Genomic DNA, 19,479 nt, shown 5'->3' with positions numbered 1-19,479 from the left:
TCCAGCGAGGGGTCGACTGCTGCCGAACGTCACGAACTATTGACGGACTCATCCGATATGTTTGGAGGGGTCAACACAGAGAGGCACAGACAGAACGGTGATGTAAAACGCAATCAAAGCGCAACCTCGCATATGTGTGGCCTTTGTGGAGGGTGATTTATCGTCGCCTCCGATCGACGGACCATTTGGGACCGACGTGGAAGATTTATATCTGCACCGTCAGCACTACGTAGACGATCCAGCTGGAGGAGTTGGCCAATGCAGTGAGCTGCATCATCAAAATTGGTTCAGGTGCATGTTGCAGTAGAGTCCGGGGTTCGGAGGGAGCGCAACAGCGTTACTTAAACCCGTGAACTCTAGTGCGCTAGCGATCCCTGACATCTAGCCTTGAACTTCCTCCACAATCGGAGAGCTGCAGCGCGCAATATAGCGATTGTAACGCTGAAAGTGCTTCCTTACAAGTTAAAGCGAGCCGTCGTCCTACTGAATCATGTCGCGGTAGGCTTTGTTTGGCTTTGGCTACGAATTCGCACAGCTCCAACAGCTCCAAACTGCCACAATTCGAGAGATTATGTACGACGACCACGAGTACGCTACGGCTGAGGAGTGAGGCTAATTAAATCGCGAGCAACTTGTGGCATGGCAATGCCTGCAATGCCGTCCCCAACCACCGTTATATCGAAATGGTCGATGTTGACGGTGTCGTGTGTCCGCACGTTGGGGTGCTGCAACGCCTGCACAGCCTATGCCGGTGGAAAACAGGTTGGTCCTACCTGTTTGTCCATTTGCGTGTGTGTATGTGGTTCAGTTTCGCTTTCGTTTACCCTCGTAAACCAGGAATGAGGAGTGGAAGGGGGGGGGGGGGGGGGGGGGAGAAGAGGGTGGCCTAGGAGGCAGATTCGATTGGGTATGGCATGGTCGACACTCTCTCGGCTTCACGGTGGGTGAGTTTCCACTTGCCTCAACCGCAGCGTCGCGTCAGCCTCTCAGGACCACTTTGTCGTATGGGTGCAGCATCTCGCGGGGTAGCTGCAGATCTCGAACGAAACTGACACCCTGAGCTAGTGCTGTAGAAATCGGGCCGCGTGGGATAAGCTGTCCCGAAACTGCAGGGTCAGAGATTCTCAACCTCTTCGTCATCGGTTTGATTGAAATCACCAAAAACTACTCTAAATCTTCTTGACGCTTGCGTATGTTGAAAGTGTATGGTTCAGGGGAACATTTAGTTTGTTGATCAATATCCTAGAAGGATTGCATATATCTTATTTGGGATGCTTTAAAGAGAACAAGTGTGTCACCAAAATGTGGGTGACGCAACACATAGTTAAAGACAATCCTTCAACCCACAGCGACCCATATGTTTAAGTGTAGTTATAGCAGCTTCAAGATTCAAGGGATTCGAATCATTTAATCGAACACTTGAATCAGTTGGTGGAATGTTTCAAATCGGCTGTGGTATAACATAAGCCAGCTCTTGAATTGTGCAATCATATAATGGAATGTTGCATGCATTTTCTGGAGGTATGTATTTCTTCTCTGGAGCAATGCAAACAGATATGGAGTTTTATCTAGGGTTTCTGTTGAACCGTACAAATGGCATGTATGTATGGCAATTGTACCGAACGTGTTTGAGGGGTGGATGTTTCGGTTATTAGATGCCGGGAGTGTGAGGTATTTGTTTAGTTTTGACACATGCGGTTGAGAATCACTGCTGCCGCAGCTCATTCGCCTCAGCTGGATTACCTCAGCTGAATGCGGCGGAGCAGCGTATGCTGAGCAACTTCGTTTTTGTGTCGCACCGTGCGCCACATTCGATTCGCCCCATTTCTCTCCTTCCCGGTTCACCTCCCGGGCGTTCTTTTCCTTTGGGTTTTTGACGGGCCGATGGCCCGGGACCGGGGGGTTTCCATGCGTGTGTTTCTGGCTGTGTGCCACTTTGGCCTGCACTGGACTCGTTTGGCAGGTGCCGTTTTGCTCCCGTGGTGTGTGTGTGTGTGTGTGTGTGTGTGGTTGTGCCGGTTATGGATGGGATCGAGCGCGTGCGCCCCCTAACGGTATCCTCGCAGGGTTTCGCGAAGTTGAAATTCCATTTTGCAACTCCCCGTTCCGTCGGTATCGGCGTCGGTATCGTATTTCGTTTCTAGGCCACCGCGATTCGCGATTGATCGCAAAGAGCGCGCATCCAAGCGCGCCAATGCGGCGCAGTCACGGCCCTGGGTCGATCACCATCATCACCAACCATCATCATCGTCATCGGCAATGATAGTCGTCGCCAATCGGCCAGGAAGCACCGCGATGTTGATGCAATCAGCACCAGCGTGTACCAACCTCGGGGGTCTACTGCACAACGCAGACGCCATCTCCCCCGTAATTTTGTCGTTCAGGTGCAGTTTACCGAACGCTTCACTGTTGCCGATGGCTACTGGATGGGAAGGGCACAACACAAAAACAACCAACCACCACCACTACCGCAGACGGCACGGATCGGAACGGAACGGAACGGAACGGAACGGAACGAACAAATACTCGTTCGGCCGGATCGAAGTTATTAAAAACCCCCTCGTCCTCGGTGTGGCGTGCGATTTGGAAACCGACTTTTTAATACGGTTGCGTAAGCGGCCGTCGTCAAATTCCACCGGATCGTGCGATATGATAACGACGGATCGGCACGATGAGATTGAAGATGGCCACGGTGGCAGGGGCCGTACCCTGTCGCCATCGCGAGTGGAGAAACTTCAGCGGTCAAGCCACCAAAACGTCCTTCAGGCAATCTCCATCCCTTGCTCTCTCTCTCTCTCTCTCGGCTTCTTCGCTTCTGTTTCCTCCGTTCGATTAGGCTCCCATCCGCGGAGAAGTTTTTAGGTTGGGGCGATTGTTTACTCTACCGGAGCTTGAGTGCTTGGTTGCTCAAGATGTGCTTCAGTTTATCACATTTTGATGTGCACCGATCGAACTGGCGATGGTGGACAGCTTGGTCGGTGACCACTTCATCTGAGACCAGTGGTTCTCTCGCGCTTCTCTCACCCTAGATTGTGTCAATTGTGCCAATCCCATCTGTGGCTACAAGTAAACAAAAAAAAAAAACAAACAACAACCCATCCTTGCACCAGATGGTGAAGCGGAAACGAAAAGCTATTATTGTGCGAAATTAAAAGTTTTTACCACTCCAAACTCTCATACACACAACCAAACTGTCTCTGGTTGCATTACAATAAAAAGAAAAGAAAAACAATAAAAGCAAAAGAAAACAAATGCATGAAAAAGCGAAACAATCATCAGGCAGCCACAAATGGCTCTAATTATGCGAGTGTTCGTAATCAAGTCGGAGGAAGCATCGTTCACGTGCAACCAATTTACGGTGGCTTTTGCATTAGCGAAAACACTCACGGCGCCCCGTAGGAGAGAAACCTATGAAAATTGTACTTTACGTTTGTTGCTGCTGTTATTTCGCCCCACATTTCTTTCACCTCCCCCCCCCCCCCCCCCCCTTCCCTTGGCCGCCGATATCGCTCTTTGTATGGCGTGCCGTTAGAAAGTTATGGACGTACAGTTAATAATTAGTTTTTACAGTTCCCGTAAGTAAATCGAACGAGGTGTTACAAAAGGACCCGCATTTCGAGGCACATCGCCGGCCAAGGGAAAGGCTTGTTGCCCTCGCTCCTAGGAAAAGCTTTAATTTGCGGTTATTCAGTACGACACGAAATCAGCTTTAGAAGCGATCTGTTCTAATCCATTCTAAAAAAGTTAAACCCAACGAGCAAAGGAACTGTGAAACACCCAGTGAATGAGTGGCTCAATGAGCTACCCAATAAGGTTCCATCAATCTTCTATTTGAAAGACCTATTCATCCATGTTGTCAACATTAGCTGGGTGTTGTATATACCTTGAAAGGGTGACCACTGAGTTTGCCAATCGACGGAGGTAGCACTATTTCGAACATCCAGAACACCACCGGTGCTGCCGATGATGATCATACTCCACTTCCTAGGCACGAAAACTACCGAGAACTAATGAAAACAAGAACTTCCAAACTCATTTAAAACAGTAAAACTTATGAACAGCAGACGCAACACTGCACTGATGCAAGCGGTCGTTAAAAACTCAAAGCCGGACCTAGCTGAATAAGCTGTCAAAGGCTCGTTGGGAAGACACGATCAGCTGGATTCTCTAGATCGACGTCCCTTGCATATTTGAGCATTTTCGACACGGCTTGTCATAATCCCATCTGAAAAGTGAACAACAAGGTATTGAACTGCGGTGAGAACTTGACGTGGGTGATAACGACGTTAGCGACCCGGTGAGAGTCTGGTGGCAGTGCTTTGTCGTAAGAACCTCAATTTCGCGTTTATGAAATCCAGTTTAGTTGACAGATAAAATCGGTTACGACAAAAAATCACAGGACCGATTCCATCTGTCAAGTCCCTATACACTATCGTTCGACAGAGCACTGACACCAGCCTCAAAACGACGCGGTGTGGGTTCTTGTTTACATTTTGCATCGGATTTTGACAAACTGCGTCGAGAAAGTCGCCGATATCTCGGAATGACCTCAATCGCATCACTTTGATGCAAAACAAATTAACAGATAGTGTTGACGATGAGAATAATTTAAAAATCAAGCGATATTAGACGCTGTCTCAACAAGTCGTGACAAAAATGAAATCAAGCTTTTCTTTAGCATGTTGTTCAGTTTGAGCGTAAGGAAGTTGACTGATTGTCAGAATAGGTACCGTACCTTGGGTGGTATCCTGCATGGAAGGAAAGTTCCCATCTTGCTGGTCCGTGTCGAGATTAACAGAATGTAACCCTTCTCATGAGTGCATTGCCACTAGGGAAGGTGAAGGCCATGCAAAATGTGTGTGTGTTAGTGGAAGGAATGGTGGGGTTAGGTTAGGGGTAGTTTGTAGGGAAGGTCGTCGTGAAGAACTCATAGGAACAAAGCAAAGCTACAGATGGTCTCGTGTTAATGTCTTCTTTTGTTTTGGATACGTAAGTGTTTCTTTACAGTGCGTCAGCATCATTAACATCGACTACTTAGCCCATCGGCAAATCGATGGATCGTGTCCCGATGGCATGTACGCACACACACACACATTCACACCACATCAGGTTGTTCATTGGGACGCGCGGATATCGATGCCATGTTGGCTCGCGCCGTACAAAACGTACGACTTTCTCTTTTCAACTGCGTTCGCGCGCTCGCACGCCCGCCTGTTTTTTTTATTATTTTCAAGTTGGGTTGGTTTTTGTTTTAATTTTTTTTCGATTTTTTTATTATCTTCAATTTAATGTTCGGTTTCGTCCGTCTGATTCGAAAGATTGCTGCCTTTGCCGCTTCCATTTGCTTTCCTTCGGTGCGCGCGCTTGTGCCACACTGTTCAATTACGTGCTCACTTTCGTTCACCCCCTTTCCTTCACACACATACGCATAGGAGTGGCGAGGGAGTGTGGGGGTGGGAGCGGGGGAGGACTTGTTTCGCATACACAAATTCATTTTGGTTTTGTCACTCTTTCCGGTGTTCCGGTGGACCGATGGTTTTAAACATTCGGTCCTATATGACGCGTCCAGAGCTGGGTCCGTTTTGTCACGCCTGGTTGGATATGCCGCGGAACTGAAGACGCTTCCCCGCGGAAGTTCCTTTCCGCTTCCTGGCGGGGGGTGGTTGGATGCATGTTGTAATTCGCGCCTCCTGTGGGGAAGTAACAGCAGCAGGTGAAGTAGGAAGAGTAGGAAGAGCATCAACCATAGCTGGTAGCAAAGCACCTTACAGCGAGTGCGTGACCGGGGTCGCTGGCACGCACCGCTCCGGCAAATTGAGGCATAAGAAGAAAGTTGCCGAGACCAACACGGAGGTGTTCGCACACGTTCCAAATAAAGGTACGTGGTAAAACGGTGCAAATGGTCAGTGTATGCAAATCGCTGCTCCGACACCTGCATCGCCATTGTGCTCAAGGACGTTCCGGAACCGAACCGACCGTCCGCTGGTATATGGTATTGGTACCAACCTAACGCGCAACCAGGTTCTGTGCCTTCTCCGGGAGAGATGTCGTGGGCTAGCGAGAACTACTGCGCACTTGGCAGGCTACGTCCCGCCTGCGTTTGTACCTCGGAAGCCTATGCCGAGTTGCCTCCGGAGCCTTGTCTAACGCAAGTTGCGCACGTAACGAGGCAAGTAGGGCACTCGAACAAACGCGATCGATTACTCGGTGTCCACACACAAACCAAAGTCTTCTGCTCAAACTGGCTTTGCAGTGGACCGCCCCAAAGGAGGAAGCGAAGGAGCTGGCCAACGGGGGGGGGCGGGTAGATAGGAGTAGGTTCAAGAACACGCGTGCGTGCCTCCGTTCGGATTCCAAGCCGAGAGCGCGCGGCGTTTGGTACGCGTCTCTTTAAACTCCGCACTCCTCCGTCGTCAGTGGGGCAAAGCGTTTTCGCCGCCTCAGCGGTGGCCCAAAACTGGAAAAACTAGTTCACGCAGCTCCCCCGGCTCGAACCGGTGTGCCTGCCTGCCTGTCTGTCCGGCTGTCTGTCTGTCTGAAGCTGAAGCTGGCGTGGTTTTCCCTTGAAGTTTTTTTTTTGTTTTGGACCCGGGGATGGGCGACGAGGACGCGAGCTGTGTTGGAGGAGGATTTGATTTGGTAGATAGCGTTTGATGGGCCTCGCTTTCGAATGTGTGGTCTCATTTGTATACCTGCTTGGTATAATTGACGCACCGCTCCGATGCTCTTGCCACAATCGGCAACTGCTGGCTGGAAGTAGCGGTGACCTTTAGACCCATGTAGAGTGACATTCTGCCAGGTCCTCACTCTCCCCCCCAAAGATACGTTTTCCTTGCGGCGGAAGATATGGTAAACCGGATGAACGACGTTAAATTACGAAGAAAAACGTTAAAAAATGGTCAGCTGAGGTTTGGTGTGCGTGCCGATTTTGGTTCTCCAAATTCCAGCGCCTATCACCATTGCGAACGTTCTGCGTGGAAGCGGCCCGGACTGGATACTGGATCGGACGGGCTACACGGGCCACGTGTATCTTGTGGGTCTTTGTGTTTTTTTTTTTGTTTCAAACCTCTCTTCTCTTTAATTTATGTGCGTTGCCGCTTCATGCTTTCCAACGCACCGCGCTTTCGGCGGTAGGTTCAGGTGTTCCCGGTATCGCATAATTTAAGATGCTTCTAGCAAATGGCAAGTTCGCGCAGCCCTTCGGGGCTCGCTTGCGGATATATCGACACCGGGCGACACCAAGCCAGTTGGTGACTTTTACCATTCTACTCGAGCCCGGTGTGTGTTTGGGGCGCTCAGCACACCAAACCGGACCCTCCCAGCAGTTGGTCGTAATGTGTTGTGGGCCGTTGTAAGAATGTCAAATAAAACTGTATACCCTAACGACAACCAATCAGCGCTATCGGAGGGGACCATCTTGTTTCTAGCTGATTTCTTGCCTTCCAAAACGGGAGGAAGGAAAAAAACCAAAAACAGCGTGAGACAGCGTCCTCCGCCCCGAGGGCCTAAGAACTCGGCGAAGATGCTCGATGGAACCTACCGGATATCTCTTGGCGGATTCCAGCAGAGAGCCCCTTCCCAACTTCTATCAAAGGACCGAGTTCAAAGGCCCCCAAAATGAGGAGCGTGGGCTTTATCGCCATTCGAGATGCGACTTCTTCTTCATCCGTTGCTTCTTCATCCTCGTCTTCTGAATGTCTATCCCTTGTGGTTGGGTCGGGCAGCTAACGCTGTATTACGATGACTGATGAGCTCCGCCGCTCATCCGGAGGATGCTTCTTTGCAGGACCTACGCCTAGGTCTTTGATGTGCTAATTGCCGGATTCACACAGCCTCCCTCCCCCGTCTTCTGGCCCCAGTCTCTAACCGTCCGTCTCTTCTCCGCTCTTCCAGAAATGCAGCTCCATCGCAAACCTTCACCCCTGCATGCGAGGCTACAGCTCCGTGCACACACAGCAACCGGCCGGCCCGATACGGGAGTACAACATCGACCCATACATTCTGCTGGACGACGAGCTAAAATACATCTTCGAAGACATCAGGCAGGTGAGTTACGACCTCAGACCTTTTCCACCACTATTCGCCCCGGATCGCGTTTGGCGCCCCCCAAAAAAAGTAACAGAAAATTTCGTGACCGTGCAGGGAATCGGTTGCTACGACATCTTCATATTTTACCACCCGTTAACGCGGTTGCAGCGGTGAAGTTTACCAATTTGCGGCGTTTTATGATTGGTCGCCTCCTCCTATTGGAGGACGGTGACCACTCGATCGAGCCGACCTAATGGGATCGATGAATGGTGGTCGCACCGTCGCTGTTGACCAATGTTTCGAAATCAATCGATCGAGGACGGTCGGACTGAACGCGCATCATGATGATGATGTAGATGATGATACCTGCCTTTCTACCCTGACTTCTATTCACCTTCCCTGGCGCGGTTTCTTGCGGCTTTGTGGCGTCTTCACAACGCCGTTTATCAATTTTCCTCACCGAACCAACGACGAGAGACGGTTTGTGTTCGCATTTGCTCTGGCGGCATTTGGAAACGCTGGGCATCACCTAGCAAGCAGGTGTGCGCAGACCTCGGTGATGTACTAACAGATGGGCGTGTGACAGGTGCCCACTTCCACTAGATCCCTCTGCAGGCATCGATTGCATCGGTGCGTTTGCAAAATGCGGCCCAGTAGAATGGAACACAACAGCAACACAATCAAATCCAACATCCATAAATTAATGGATGACAACACCCCGTGGGCATCGATGGGCCCAGCCCCGCGCCTTAGCTTATCGTCTTTATCAAATTATTCATGGCGGCTTGTTTTTCCTTCTCTGTCGTGGGCACTAAGAAGCGCTAGAGCGCTCTCACCCGTGCCTCTGTTATGCAACATTGACACACCAGTATCGAACGGTTGGTGCCTCGGTCGACCCGACGCCTCAGCGGTGATTCAATGTCAGCCACGCCACGCGGTGGCGACTGGAGTGTGCTTATAGCACACAAGACCACTGCCACTCATTGCTTCATCCATGCCGAAGGATGTTTTTGCGGCATTTCCGCGTGCTCTTCCGAGTGCGCCGCAAGTCTGCCTCTTTTTAGTCCTCGCCAACATCTGATGCCCAAAAGGTGATGCCGCCGTTGTCCAAAAAACTTGGGAGGAATTCGGCCAACGGCCGTGGACTCCCCCGGAGAAGCGCACATTAGGCGCAAGGTCAAAGGTGTGGCCTATGGCGTGCTGTCAACAGTCAACCGTCGTGTCACGGTCATCCGCTGAGTACTGTCCTCTGAGCTCGATACCGAGGAGATGTCGACGAGGATATCGCGTCACTTGCGCGATCACTTGCGCGATCACCTTTCAGGGTCATACTATCATCGGGACTTTCCCAGCTACAACCATCGGTCGTTCACCCATCCTGCGCCTGTACGCAGGGCTTTAAACAGGTTATCCTGCGTCTTCCTAGCCTTGGCTCTCTTCCACTCAGTGAAAAGGGCACTATAGTAAAGTTCATGCTTTAATTTGTAGACAATAAAATGCGCCTCCGCCGATTCCGTTTCTCATTATCTGTCTTTCTCTTTCCCCCCATTCCCCCTCTCTCTCTCTCTCTTTCTCTCTCTCTCTTTATATCTCCGTGCAGGAAATCAGCCGTGCGACGAACCACCCGGAACTGAACAAAATCGCCGTCTACTACTTCGACGGGCAGGGCAAAGCATTCCGGCCGATGGTGGCGATGCTGATGGCGAAGGCACTCAACTATCACATGCACAACGAAAACAGGTACGTGCGGGTCACAAAACTTCTAACGAAAATGGGGGGGCGACGGGGGACGGCGGCGAGGTGATGCGCGATCGCTCGCGGGTCAGCTGCAGTTTGCGCTCGCACCTTGAACCGGCGTGTGCGTGCAAGAAGTCAACGGCTTCCAGGGGCTACCATAACCTGTTCCGGGGGGAGGGGATTTCCCTCATCCCGACCTGTTCGATTATTCGCACCCCTCGCGCGGGATGGCCTTGTGCAAGCGCATCGCTTTCGACTCATCGGGCGTCGACGTGACTGCAGAGGGCCCCGCGCGACATTGGGATGACTAGGAATGACTCCATTACACTGGTAGTTAGCGACGCCGGATGGCTTGGATGCATTGCGGATGTGGTGAGGCATCTCAGAATTTGGTGAGAACTGTTTGCTGAGCTCGGAAAAGCTAGAAACATTCGAAGCGAGAATGAATTCGGAAAGTCTGATAATCTCTAAGACCCCAGGGGATGGTCGAAGATTTGCGTCATTGCGCCAGCGAATGAGGAGGAGGCTTCGAGAGCTTGCAGTTCTGGTTGCTCTCTTTTTGTCCTTGACACGATCCTGACTCGGATGGAACCGGAGCTGTCCGGAGTGGACGGTGAGGCATTATCGGGTGGGTTTTTTTAGTTCTTTTTTGTAATCGGAGTCAGGTGATCCTGTTGGTGTAATTTGGGCTTCCCATGGTCTCCGTAACGACACCGACCGGGTTCGAGGACATTCGTTTGACGTCAGAGCGGTCCAAGATGTAGTTCGATGATCAACGCCTTTCCCAGCCCCCCCCCCCTCTCCCACTCTCCCCCCCGCTGTCGTCATCGTTACCGTAAAGTCGCCATATTTATTGGACTTCTGGTGTGGAATCGAAGATGGCGGCCACTCTTTCGAGCCACTTTCCCTCCCTTTTCCCTTGTGCGATGCTGGTTTTTGCATCGTTTGGCGACAAATAAATTATACTCACCCCCTCAGCACCTCTCCCATGTCCCGCGCGCTCTTGGAGAGCTCTTTAGCGGAGGACATTCGAACCCTTCGGGCCTGGGACTCCAAAGCAATATCGTTCGGTTTGGTCGGTGCTATTTCGAACACCCATCAACGTACGATGTTTCATGATTATTCATAAAACCGAACCCCCCCTCCCACCCGAATCGGTACAGGGCTCACCCTCGCAAAAGTTGGCTCAAAGTTCTTGGTGCTCATCCCTAGCTGCGGGTGATAAATCCCAACGGAGAAAAGAATGGCTCGATATCGAACAGGTTCGGCTGGGTTGAGTCGCCAGGTGGACGCTCAAGACACCTCCCCTCCGGGTCCCAGGGTGGCCATAAAAAAAAACCAAGGGAATAAGCTTGCGGGAAGGATTCGTTAAATATAATGAACCTATTCGGGCATTAGTATTCATATCTTCACCCCTTTTCGGTGGGGCAGATTTTGCGGCCACCGCTCCTCCTAATGGCTGTGGCGGCCAAACCAAAGCGAGAAGAGAGAGAGAGAGGGAGGGAACTGTGACAGGGGAAGGGAGCGGGGGGGTGAGATCGAGTATTATTTGCATAAACCGTTTTGCCGCCGATGGCCCGCTGAAAGCGAACAGGTTTTTCAACGACAACGACGGTCGGTCTGTGTCTCTTCCTGCGCTCGTCAGGTTCCTTTTAGCGGCAGCGCACCTGATGAAGCGGAGATTGGGGGCCCATCTTCTTTCTTCTGGTGCGCCGCTCCTACACCACCATTCTGATTGTTTCGGAACCAGGTGACGGGTTGTGGTTGTTTCATTTTTGTTTTTTGTTTCTCGTTTCGATTAGAGGTGCGGAATGTCAATGCCTGCTAATCCGGCGGTCGCTGATGACGGTCGATCTATCCTCTCGAGTTCGACGGAGGAGATCGATCTCGCCGGTGAAGGTGGCGGGGATATATGAGGGGTTGTATGAATGAATGAATGGAACACGGATGCCGGATTTGAGGCGGCAGGCAAACTGTCGCCAACCCGTCGACGAGGGCCCGTTTTGCGCCTGGGAGTTAGGAGTCCGCACAAGTAACTTCTCCTATTCGCCATCGTTCTGACCTTCTTTCCTCAACCCGCACACAGCAACATAGTGAACGCCCAGCGGCAGATAGCGATGATTTCGGAGATGATTCACACCGCCAGCCTAGTGCACGATGACGTTATCGACCAGTCATTCGCCAGACGGGGCAAACCGAGCGTCAACGTCCTATGGAACCACAAAAAGGTAAGTGTCCTAAGTGTTGCTTCTCATTGTTTCCTTCCCCCTAGCGTCCAGAAAACTCAGGTACCAGCCTCATGAACTCACGCTGGTGGAAAGTGGTCCATGTTTGTCCCCCCTCCTTCCTCCCATTCCCCAACTCCAGCTCAAATATGTATTCAAAGGTTGCCAGGCGTCGAGGCGGCCGCCCAAGGCCAGACGGTTCAAAGCGCGCCAGAAGACTTCCGCCATTGCGCGGAATGGGTTCAACGCCGATAAGGAGTTGTGTGTTGAATTTTCATTTGCATCGCATCGGCGGACATCTGAGGTCGGGTAGCGCCGGCCGGTTGGAGAATCAAATAAAATCTCCCCCCCCCCCCCCCCACCCACCGCAATCCCCGATGGAGGACCTTCCCTCCCGCGCGGAAAGAGCAACCTTGGCGAACCCGTCTTCAAACGGGGCGAACTCCACGGTCGGAACTAATGAATCCTCTCCTCTCGCTGATATGCTTGGGGTTGTTAATTTTGGAAGCGACTCCACTTTATCGCCACTCGCAATCGAATTCGATTTTGACGTCAATTTGGCAAACGTTCGACCGGTTTTCAGTCCGGTTGGCGTGGGACATTCGCCAACTTCTCTCGGACTTCGCATGGAATTAGTTCTGGCATGTTTTTGGGAAAATACACTAAATTGACGCTTAAGCCGATTCCCGCTGAGAATACTGCGCTAAACAACATATTTGGCAGTTTACAGCCCACGGGCTCGGATCGGTTTGACGTCAATCCGTTCCGCGCCGAGCCAGCTGGCCAATTCCTGGAAGTTCTAACCTGGAAGACACGTTTCGCAGCGGAACGAGATCCGATCGCGAATGATTTAGGTGCAAGGATTTGCCGACCCGATCTCTACGTGCTGCCGATTTCGTATGCGCAGGCTGCACTCGCACCGGTCCGCCGCCAACTCCAGGGAACTGCTCCTCCGCAGCTGTGTCAAATACGAAACGAACCGAGGAGGGTAAACCACCACCACCACCAACCAGGCCGCCAAACAACAGAGACCCTCTTCAGCGGTTGTTTCTGCAGCAAAACATTGCTACACGATCGATTAACAGGCGATTCGTGACCGAAATACGGAACCGCTTCGAAACATGTGTACTGGATAGCAGCTGAAGGCACCCGCACTAGGGGGCGCACGACACGGTCCAGACGCTGGCGGCTGGCAATTAAGCAAAGCTCGTTAAGTATTCTGCGCGTACAGAAAAAGGAAACCCGAACCGCGCGACGTGGCGCACCGGAACTGTGCTGACCTTGGTTTTGGCATCGCATTTGCGCGGTGCGGTGGGTGCCGTGGCGGGGGCTGTTTTACGAACGAATGACAGATGCCCGCCGATGGGAGACGAGACGCGGATGTTTCGTTTGATTTGGCGTGTTTTACAAATTCCACACGTCCTGCCCGCGTGGTATGTGTTTTGTGTTGTTTTTTTTATCTTTTCCGTTCCGTAAGAATGCGGAATCTAATCGCGATCGCGGAACAGGTGAGAAATCTCCTGTGAACGCAACACAACACAACAACGGTCAGTTTGAACGATAGGTTGTTCGTTTTTTCGGTAAATTCGACGGTACTTCTGCTCCGCTACGCACGGCAGGGGAAAGGCAGGAAGTCACGACGTTCGAATATGTATAGATTGTTATCATTTAGAGGAGAGGGGTTATATTTTACAAAAATTGACATCGGTGCAATTCATCCACGCTTCATAAAGAACCAAACTCCGCAAAATCAAATGAAACCCAAAACCGATTGTCAGCTCGAAATAAAAACACCCTCGTCAAGGAGTAATTAACAAATGCTCCAAAACAAAAACAAACCCTGTCAAATCACTCGACATTTGCATACTTTGCCAACAAAGTGATTTTTTGCGCAATTTTGTAAAAAAAAACCCACACCGTCACAACACCCCGGTATTTGAAGAAGAACAGTTAAAATGGTAGAACAGAAAAGCTCAATTGTGCTTAAAAAGTGATCGGCCATTTCGTTGATATAGTTGAAGTAATCATTTTCAATCTGAAAGGAGGTAGATTAAATAATTCTAATCCGTTTCGAAAAAAAGCCTTGGCTCAAACAAATTCAAAAGACATTTAAAGAAATAGAAAATTGATTGAAATTAAAATAACAATAAAAACCAAAAGATTGCAAAACGAAGATAACAAAGACTTGCTTAAACCGTTTCAATTAGGGTAGTTGTTTTCATAAAACAACAATAGTAATGATAGTGAGAGCATTCTCCATTCCCACGAATTAAGAGGTCGGCAAAATGTATTTTCTCACGAACTCACGAGGTGATTTCATGCTAACCAATCACTTTATTCACAATAACTTCTTTGCGGTGTTTGTATGTGAAGTATTGGATTTACTTTGTTCTATTCTTTCGGTAATTTTTAATTTAAGGAACCGAAACTGTATACCTCGTATTTTCGTGTTTCATAATATGGTAGATTGAAAATTACCTAGCCAAACTTAGGCTCATTTCAGGGTTAGTTTTACGTCTGCCAAATCGTATTTGTTGAAAAATCAAACGAAACATTCCAATTCCTGTTTCAAGCGGATTTTTTTCTGTCATAAAGACAGTTTGCTTACATTTTGGCTTTTAATCTATACCGAGGGTTACCTACTGTAGTAAAAAAGCCCTCAAAAATATGCAAAATGCAATATCAAAAGGATCTATATCTCTATATCTAGTATCTTGCGTTGTTACACGAGTTACTCAAGCGGTTTATTCGACCGTTGTCATTTTTACTCACACTTTTTGTTGTCCATGAAATTGTTTCTTCTTTTTTATGTTACTCGGCATCATTCGAGATACCTGAAAATAATATGTTCAGTATATCTTTAGAGTTTTTTATTTGTTAAAAATGTGTTAAAAATATAGAAAAATAGAAAAAAATATAGGTTTATCTACGCTTAATGAGGTTCTCGAACTTGAACCCCTTGTTAATGGAAAAAAAGTCCCTGAATAGTCGGGAGCAGACCGAGAAAAACACAACCTCCTCCTCGTCCAAAAACCCTCACCCACCTGACGTTATCACTCGCAGCACAATCGAACATTTCATAATCGCGTCAGCAATCGTTATCTAACACGGCGATGTCGGTTGTTTGCTGGTTTCATCGTTTCGTTTGGTTTTTTTGTTTTCTCTGAGCTCATTTCGCATCCTTAACTTCCTTTTTTTTCTTTCTTGTGCTTCGGTTTTTCTTCTCCTCTCCACGCAGGTGACGCAGGCCGGTGACTACATCCTTGCCGTCGCCTCGATGCTGCTGGCCCGCCTGAAGCACGACGACGTTACGCACATTCTCAGTCAGGTGAGTTGGTGAGGTTTGGGAAACCACCGGGGCTTTCCGACTTTCGATGAGCGACGATGGTGATGATGATGATGATGATGTTGATGATGATTAGGAGGAACGCTCGATTGGGCTCGCCGAAGTATGCCAAAATGGGTGCAAATTGCGCAAGCGAGCGATCGAGGCGGAACGCCAAGTGTGGACCAAGCTGGGATTTCGGGGCGCACTCGTTTGGCACGTGTTCCGATAAGGAAGCAAAGCAACGTGGAAGAACTTTGAAACCGCGCAAGAAGCAGAGGATAACCAATCTTAAGGTTAAAAGAGAGGAAAACAGAGGAAGCGGGAGAGAAAGTACTAAACTATGAGGCACAAAAGTGAGCGAGAAAGTGGCGAAGGTTGCGTGCGGCGGTGCGACATCTTTGAATTTTGTGAAAGTTGCGTTACTACGGGCCAGCAGCGCAGTTACGTGTAAACAAAATTCCATTCCCCCCCCCTCGCACTCCGACCCTTCTTTCCCTCAGGTGCTCCTTTTCGTCGCTCTGCCCGGCCCTGCCTGCTGCATATATCCCCTTTTACCGACGATTTTTGCTCCAAACCGGATCTCGGAAGTGAGCTGACTCCGGACAGCGGTTTGTTTACTTTTAAAAACCCCACTTGGAGCCGCACTCCGCCTGTCAAAGTGACCTTCAACCGATAAAAGGGATTCTGTGGTCAATTATTTTCATATCCCAAAAGCCTCTCCTTGTGTGTGTGTGCGTGTGTGAGTTTCCGGGGACACTTTCGCCGTCTACCAGATTCGTCACTTGCGCTTAAATTGAGGAATTTTAAAAAAAATCTATCTGTGTATGCGTGTGTCCATCTCCACACGGGAGACATTTCTCTTTCCTGGCTTGAGCTACAGATTGAGCCGTTTCTTAAGCTCGCCCTTCACTTGACTGTTATTTAACGTTTTCCCGCTGAGTTCCTGCTGCTCCTGCCTGATTTCCTCATTGACACCGGACTGCTTGTTTGTGTTGCCAATGACAGAACTCGTATGCGTCCACATTCCTGTGACACATTCTCATTTGTAAAAACAGTTTGAGTGCCAAAAGGTTTTGGAAACGATCCGGTGTCGAACAAACTAATTAGAGGATGTAACATTTGACACAAAAGCAGGGAGCACTATTGGTGGAGAAAGCATATTCCAGTCTTCGTAATCCATACCACAACATTCACACGCGAAATGGTATTGAAATGGGTAAAATGAGCGCTAGGTTAAAATAGTTTTATCAAATTTTAATTGACGATAAAAATAAAACTATGTTGTGCTTATATATAAAAACTTCCATCTATCGTTCTCGCCAGGCAACTTTATTGACATTGACGTGTGTCTGCTGTCAGCTTGCGTTTCAAGTGATAACTTTTGGCATTAAAGCCCCCAAATGTCACTTGTTCTTTGTTTGAGACTAATGTTTCTTATTTTTTGCTTAATTTTTTTGGCAATACCGTCAAACCGCTCCCATAACGAGTGGAACGAGTTGTTTGTCACTGAGCGAACAAATCTAAATGCAATAAAAAACGAACGTTGGGTGCTGCTGAGTGTTATAGAAATAAGTGCTGACATTCCGTAAAATTTGTGCATTTTGCTTTGGCTGTTGTTTGCTGAATCGTTCGATAGATTCTTGATGGAACGGAACGCAAACCATACTAGTTTTAATTCGAGTATTTACTACGTGGTATCATATTATACTTGCAGATTTTTGTTTTCATTTTCAACTCAATTTAATTTATATAATAACAACTTAAAGGGCTACTAATGTTTGCGAAGTAATGATTGAAGAAATTTTTCCTGAGCAAGAAATGTGCAAGAATGTTTGTGGTATAAGGTGGGGGGTTGTGCTACTAACGAAGCAGGAGCTTGCAGCAATTTCTCTTTCATATGCCGGAAATTGGGGTCACAGATGATAACATTCTTCGCTCGCTCGGCGAAGCGTCCACGCCACTCGATCAGAAAATTGCGAAAAAAAAACGCACACACAAAGGCACACGGCCACACCGTTTCGATTGTGTGCAGAAACCGGTCAACCCGATAAACCGAAAACCTGTTCCCGTTTGGATGCTTGCGTTTTGTCTAACTAAAGATGACACAAATAATACTCGTAAAAAAAAACAACAAAAATCAACCATCCCCGATCCAGTAAAATTGAGGTGGAGGGCGGTGAGTGCGGAAAAGGTGGTTTTTACTATCAAACACCAGAAAACTACGCAAGGAACCGTTTCGCACACGCACTGAACTGTTTAGCCCCGGGTGTCGCGCAAAGGAGGTCGTTGTTCGCCTGAGATCTCCATCAAGATGCTGTCGATTGCTGTTCGGTATTTTGTTGCGGCGGTTCTTCTGTTGCCAATTTCGATATGTCGCCTTTCGCCATCGGTTGCGATCGACGGGGGGTCGCTCGCAAAAAAAAGCATCATTGCATCACGGCGCGTCGTACGTAAACTAGCAGATTATGGAAATGGCAGCGGTTTCGGATTGCGAATTCTTTGAGAACCAAGGAGAACGTGTTCGTTTCCCGTTCTCGGCTCGGACAACGACCTATCCCGGCGCGAGGTTCCAGTTACTGACGGAGAAAGTGAACAGAGAAGCTGTCCGAATCTGTCCGAGATTGCTGCGGATGACGTCCTACCGTTATCCATTTTTTTTTTTCTTCTTGTAATTAGAACGATGCAAAGAAAAATATAGCTATTGAGTCACAAATGATTAATTAGTATTAAAAACTGACTAGGAGAGGTCGAAAAAGTTCAGTTCAAGCTACATCCAACACAGCAAAGCCAACCAAAGTAGTGAAAAACTTTATGTTCAGTTCCAATATGGTACGAAACGAAAAAGAAAATACACTATAGGTTTGCTTATCATTATCGGATGGATGATGATTACTGCCGGATTCATATAACTGTTTTGCAAAGGCAGCGATGAAAAACAAAACAGCAAAAGTAATGGCAAGGGCTGAGGGAGGATGGTGAGGGGGGCAGTTATAAGGAAGAGTAGATAACAAGAAAAGACTGTCTACTTCTTTTAGCTACACTTGCATGACAAAATGTTTTTTGTTTGTTATCTGCTTTCTTCGCCTAAAGACACAGCATCATAAATTTATTGTATTTCATTCAAATACATATTTTTTTATGTTTTTTTCCCACGTGTCGTGTATTTAAAGATTATGTCTTTGAAAAGTATGGCTGGTGTTAAGAATTGCTGTATTATACTTTACCGTTTTCTACATTATTTATCAGTTGATGCTTATGTTTTTGTGCTATTTTTTATGAGCATAGCGTTTGTATCAGAAATCAATTGTTACTTCTGCGGTACGAAGCAAGTGGATAACAAATAAAATAAATCCACAACAAACCTGTAAAAGGGATGAAAAAGCTCCATGAAATTGAGGCAGATTTTTTTAAATTCAAAATTTAATGGATGCAAAAATGTTTAATGTATTGAAATTAGTATCAAATCAAATCAAATAGTGTTTTTTGCTTTTAAATCCCAGTAATTTGGTGAATTCTATAAAAATCGGTAGTTTTATAGACAGGGAAATTGAAAATTACTAGTTTATTGAACATATTTTTTAATCACCGACATGCAGAGATATAATTTGTGAAAAATAGTGCAAAGACTCATTGCATTTCTCTTTTGATTGCAACCCCCGACGAACGGCAGTCTGCGTATATTTGCCGTTTCCCTCCCCCCCCCCCCCCCCCCCCCCCCGGTGACTTTGGACGAAAGCTGTCAACGTTGCGTCAAGCGACGAACCCCGCCGTTTGTTCGATGACGCACACTTAATGGTATCCGCAATCCAGCCCGCGGCTCTGTGTCCGTTTCCCAAACTGGCCGCTCTTCGTTCCCTTTGCCCCTTCCTCTGCTTATCCCTTATATTCCTTCCTGCCCCCCCCCCCCCCCCCCTCAGGAAACACGTGGGAATTACAATCACCCCGAAAAAAGCGCACACCCCATCTTGTCGACCTGAATAGCATCGTTGCGGCACGAGATATATCTTCCTCTTGTTGTGTATCTGTGTGTGTGTATGTGTTTTTTTTTGTGGAAAAAAAAATGCATAAGTCACATCTTTGCATATATTTAGCAAAAATCACCTTTTTGTCTGGACGTCTTTTGCTTTTCTTTTTTTTTGTTGCTGTGTTGTTTGAGGTGGC

General features: G+C 48.3%; 1 protein-coding gene across 1 annotated transcript in view; it reads left to right on the top strand.

The window, feature by feature from the left end:
• The window catches only part of LOC131290508 (all trans-polyprenyl-diphosphate synthase PDSS1), a 43,265-nt gene that overhangs the window by 11,919 nt on the left and 11,867 nt on the right, over positions 1-19,479 (top strand). The window contains exons 2-5 of the mRNA XM_058319659.1: positions 7,894-8,046; positions 9,629-9,768; positions 11,852-11,993; positions 15,229-15,318. Of these exons, the coding sequence (XP_058175642.1) occupies positions 7,894-8,046; positions 9,629-9,768; positions 11,852-11,993; positions 15,229-15,318 (525 nt within the window). The remainder of the gene's footprint in view (positions 1-7,893; positions 8,047-9,628; positions 9,769-11,851; positions 11,994-15,228; positions 15,319-19,479) is intronic.

This window comes from Anopheles ziemanni, chromosome X (assembly GCF_943734765.1).
Source record: "Anopheles ziemanni chromosome X, idAnoZiCoDA_A2_x.2, whole genome shotgun sequence".
In the NCBI taxonomy this organism is placed as follows: Eukaryota; Metazoa; Arthropoda; class Insecta; order Diptera; family Culicidae; genus Anopheles; species Anopheles ziemanni.
The sequence above is the reverse complement of the archived record's forward strand: the minus strand, read 5'-3'. Positions and strand labels throughout refer to the sequence as shown.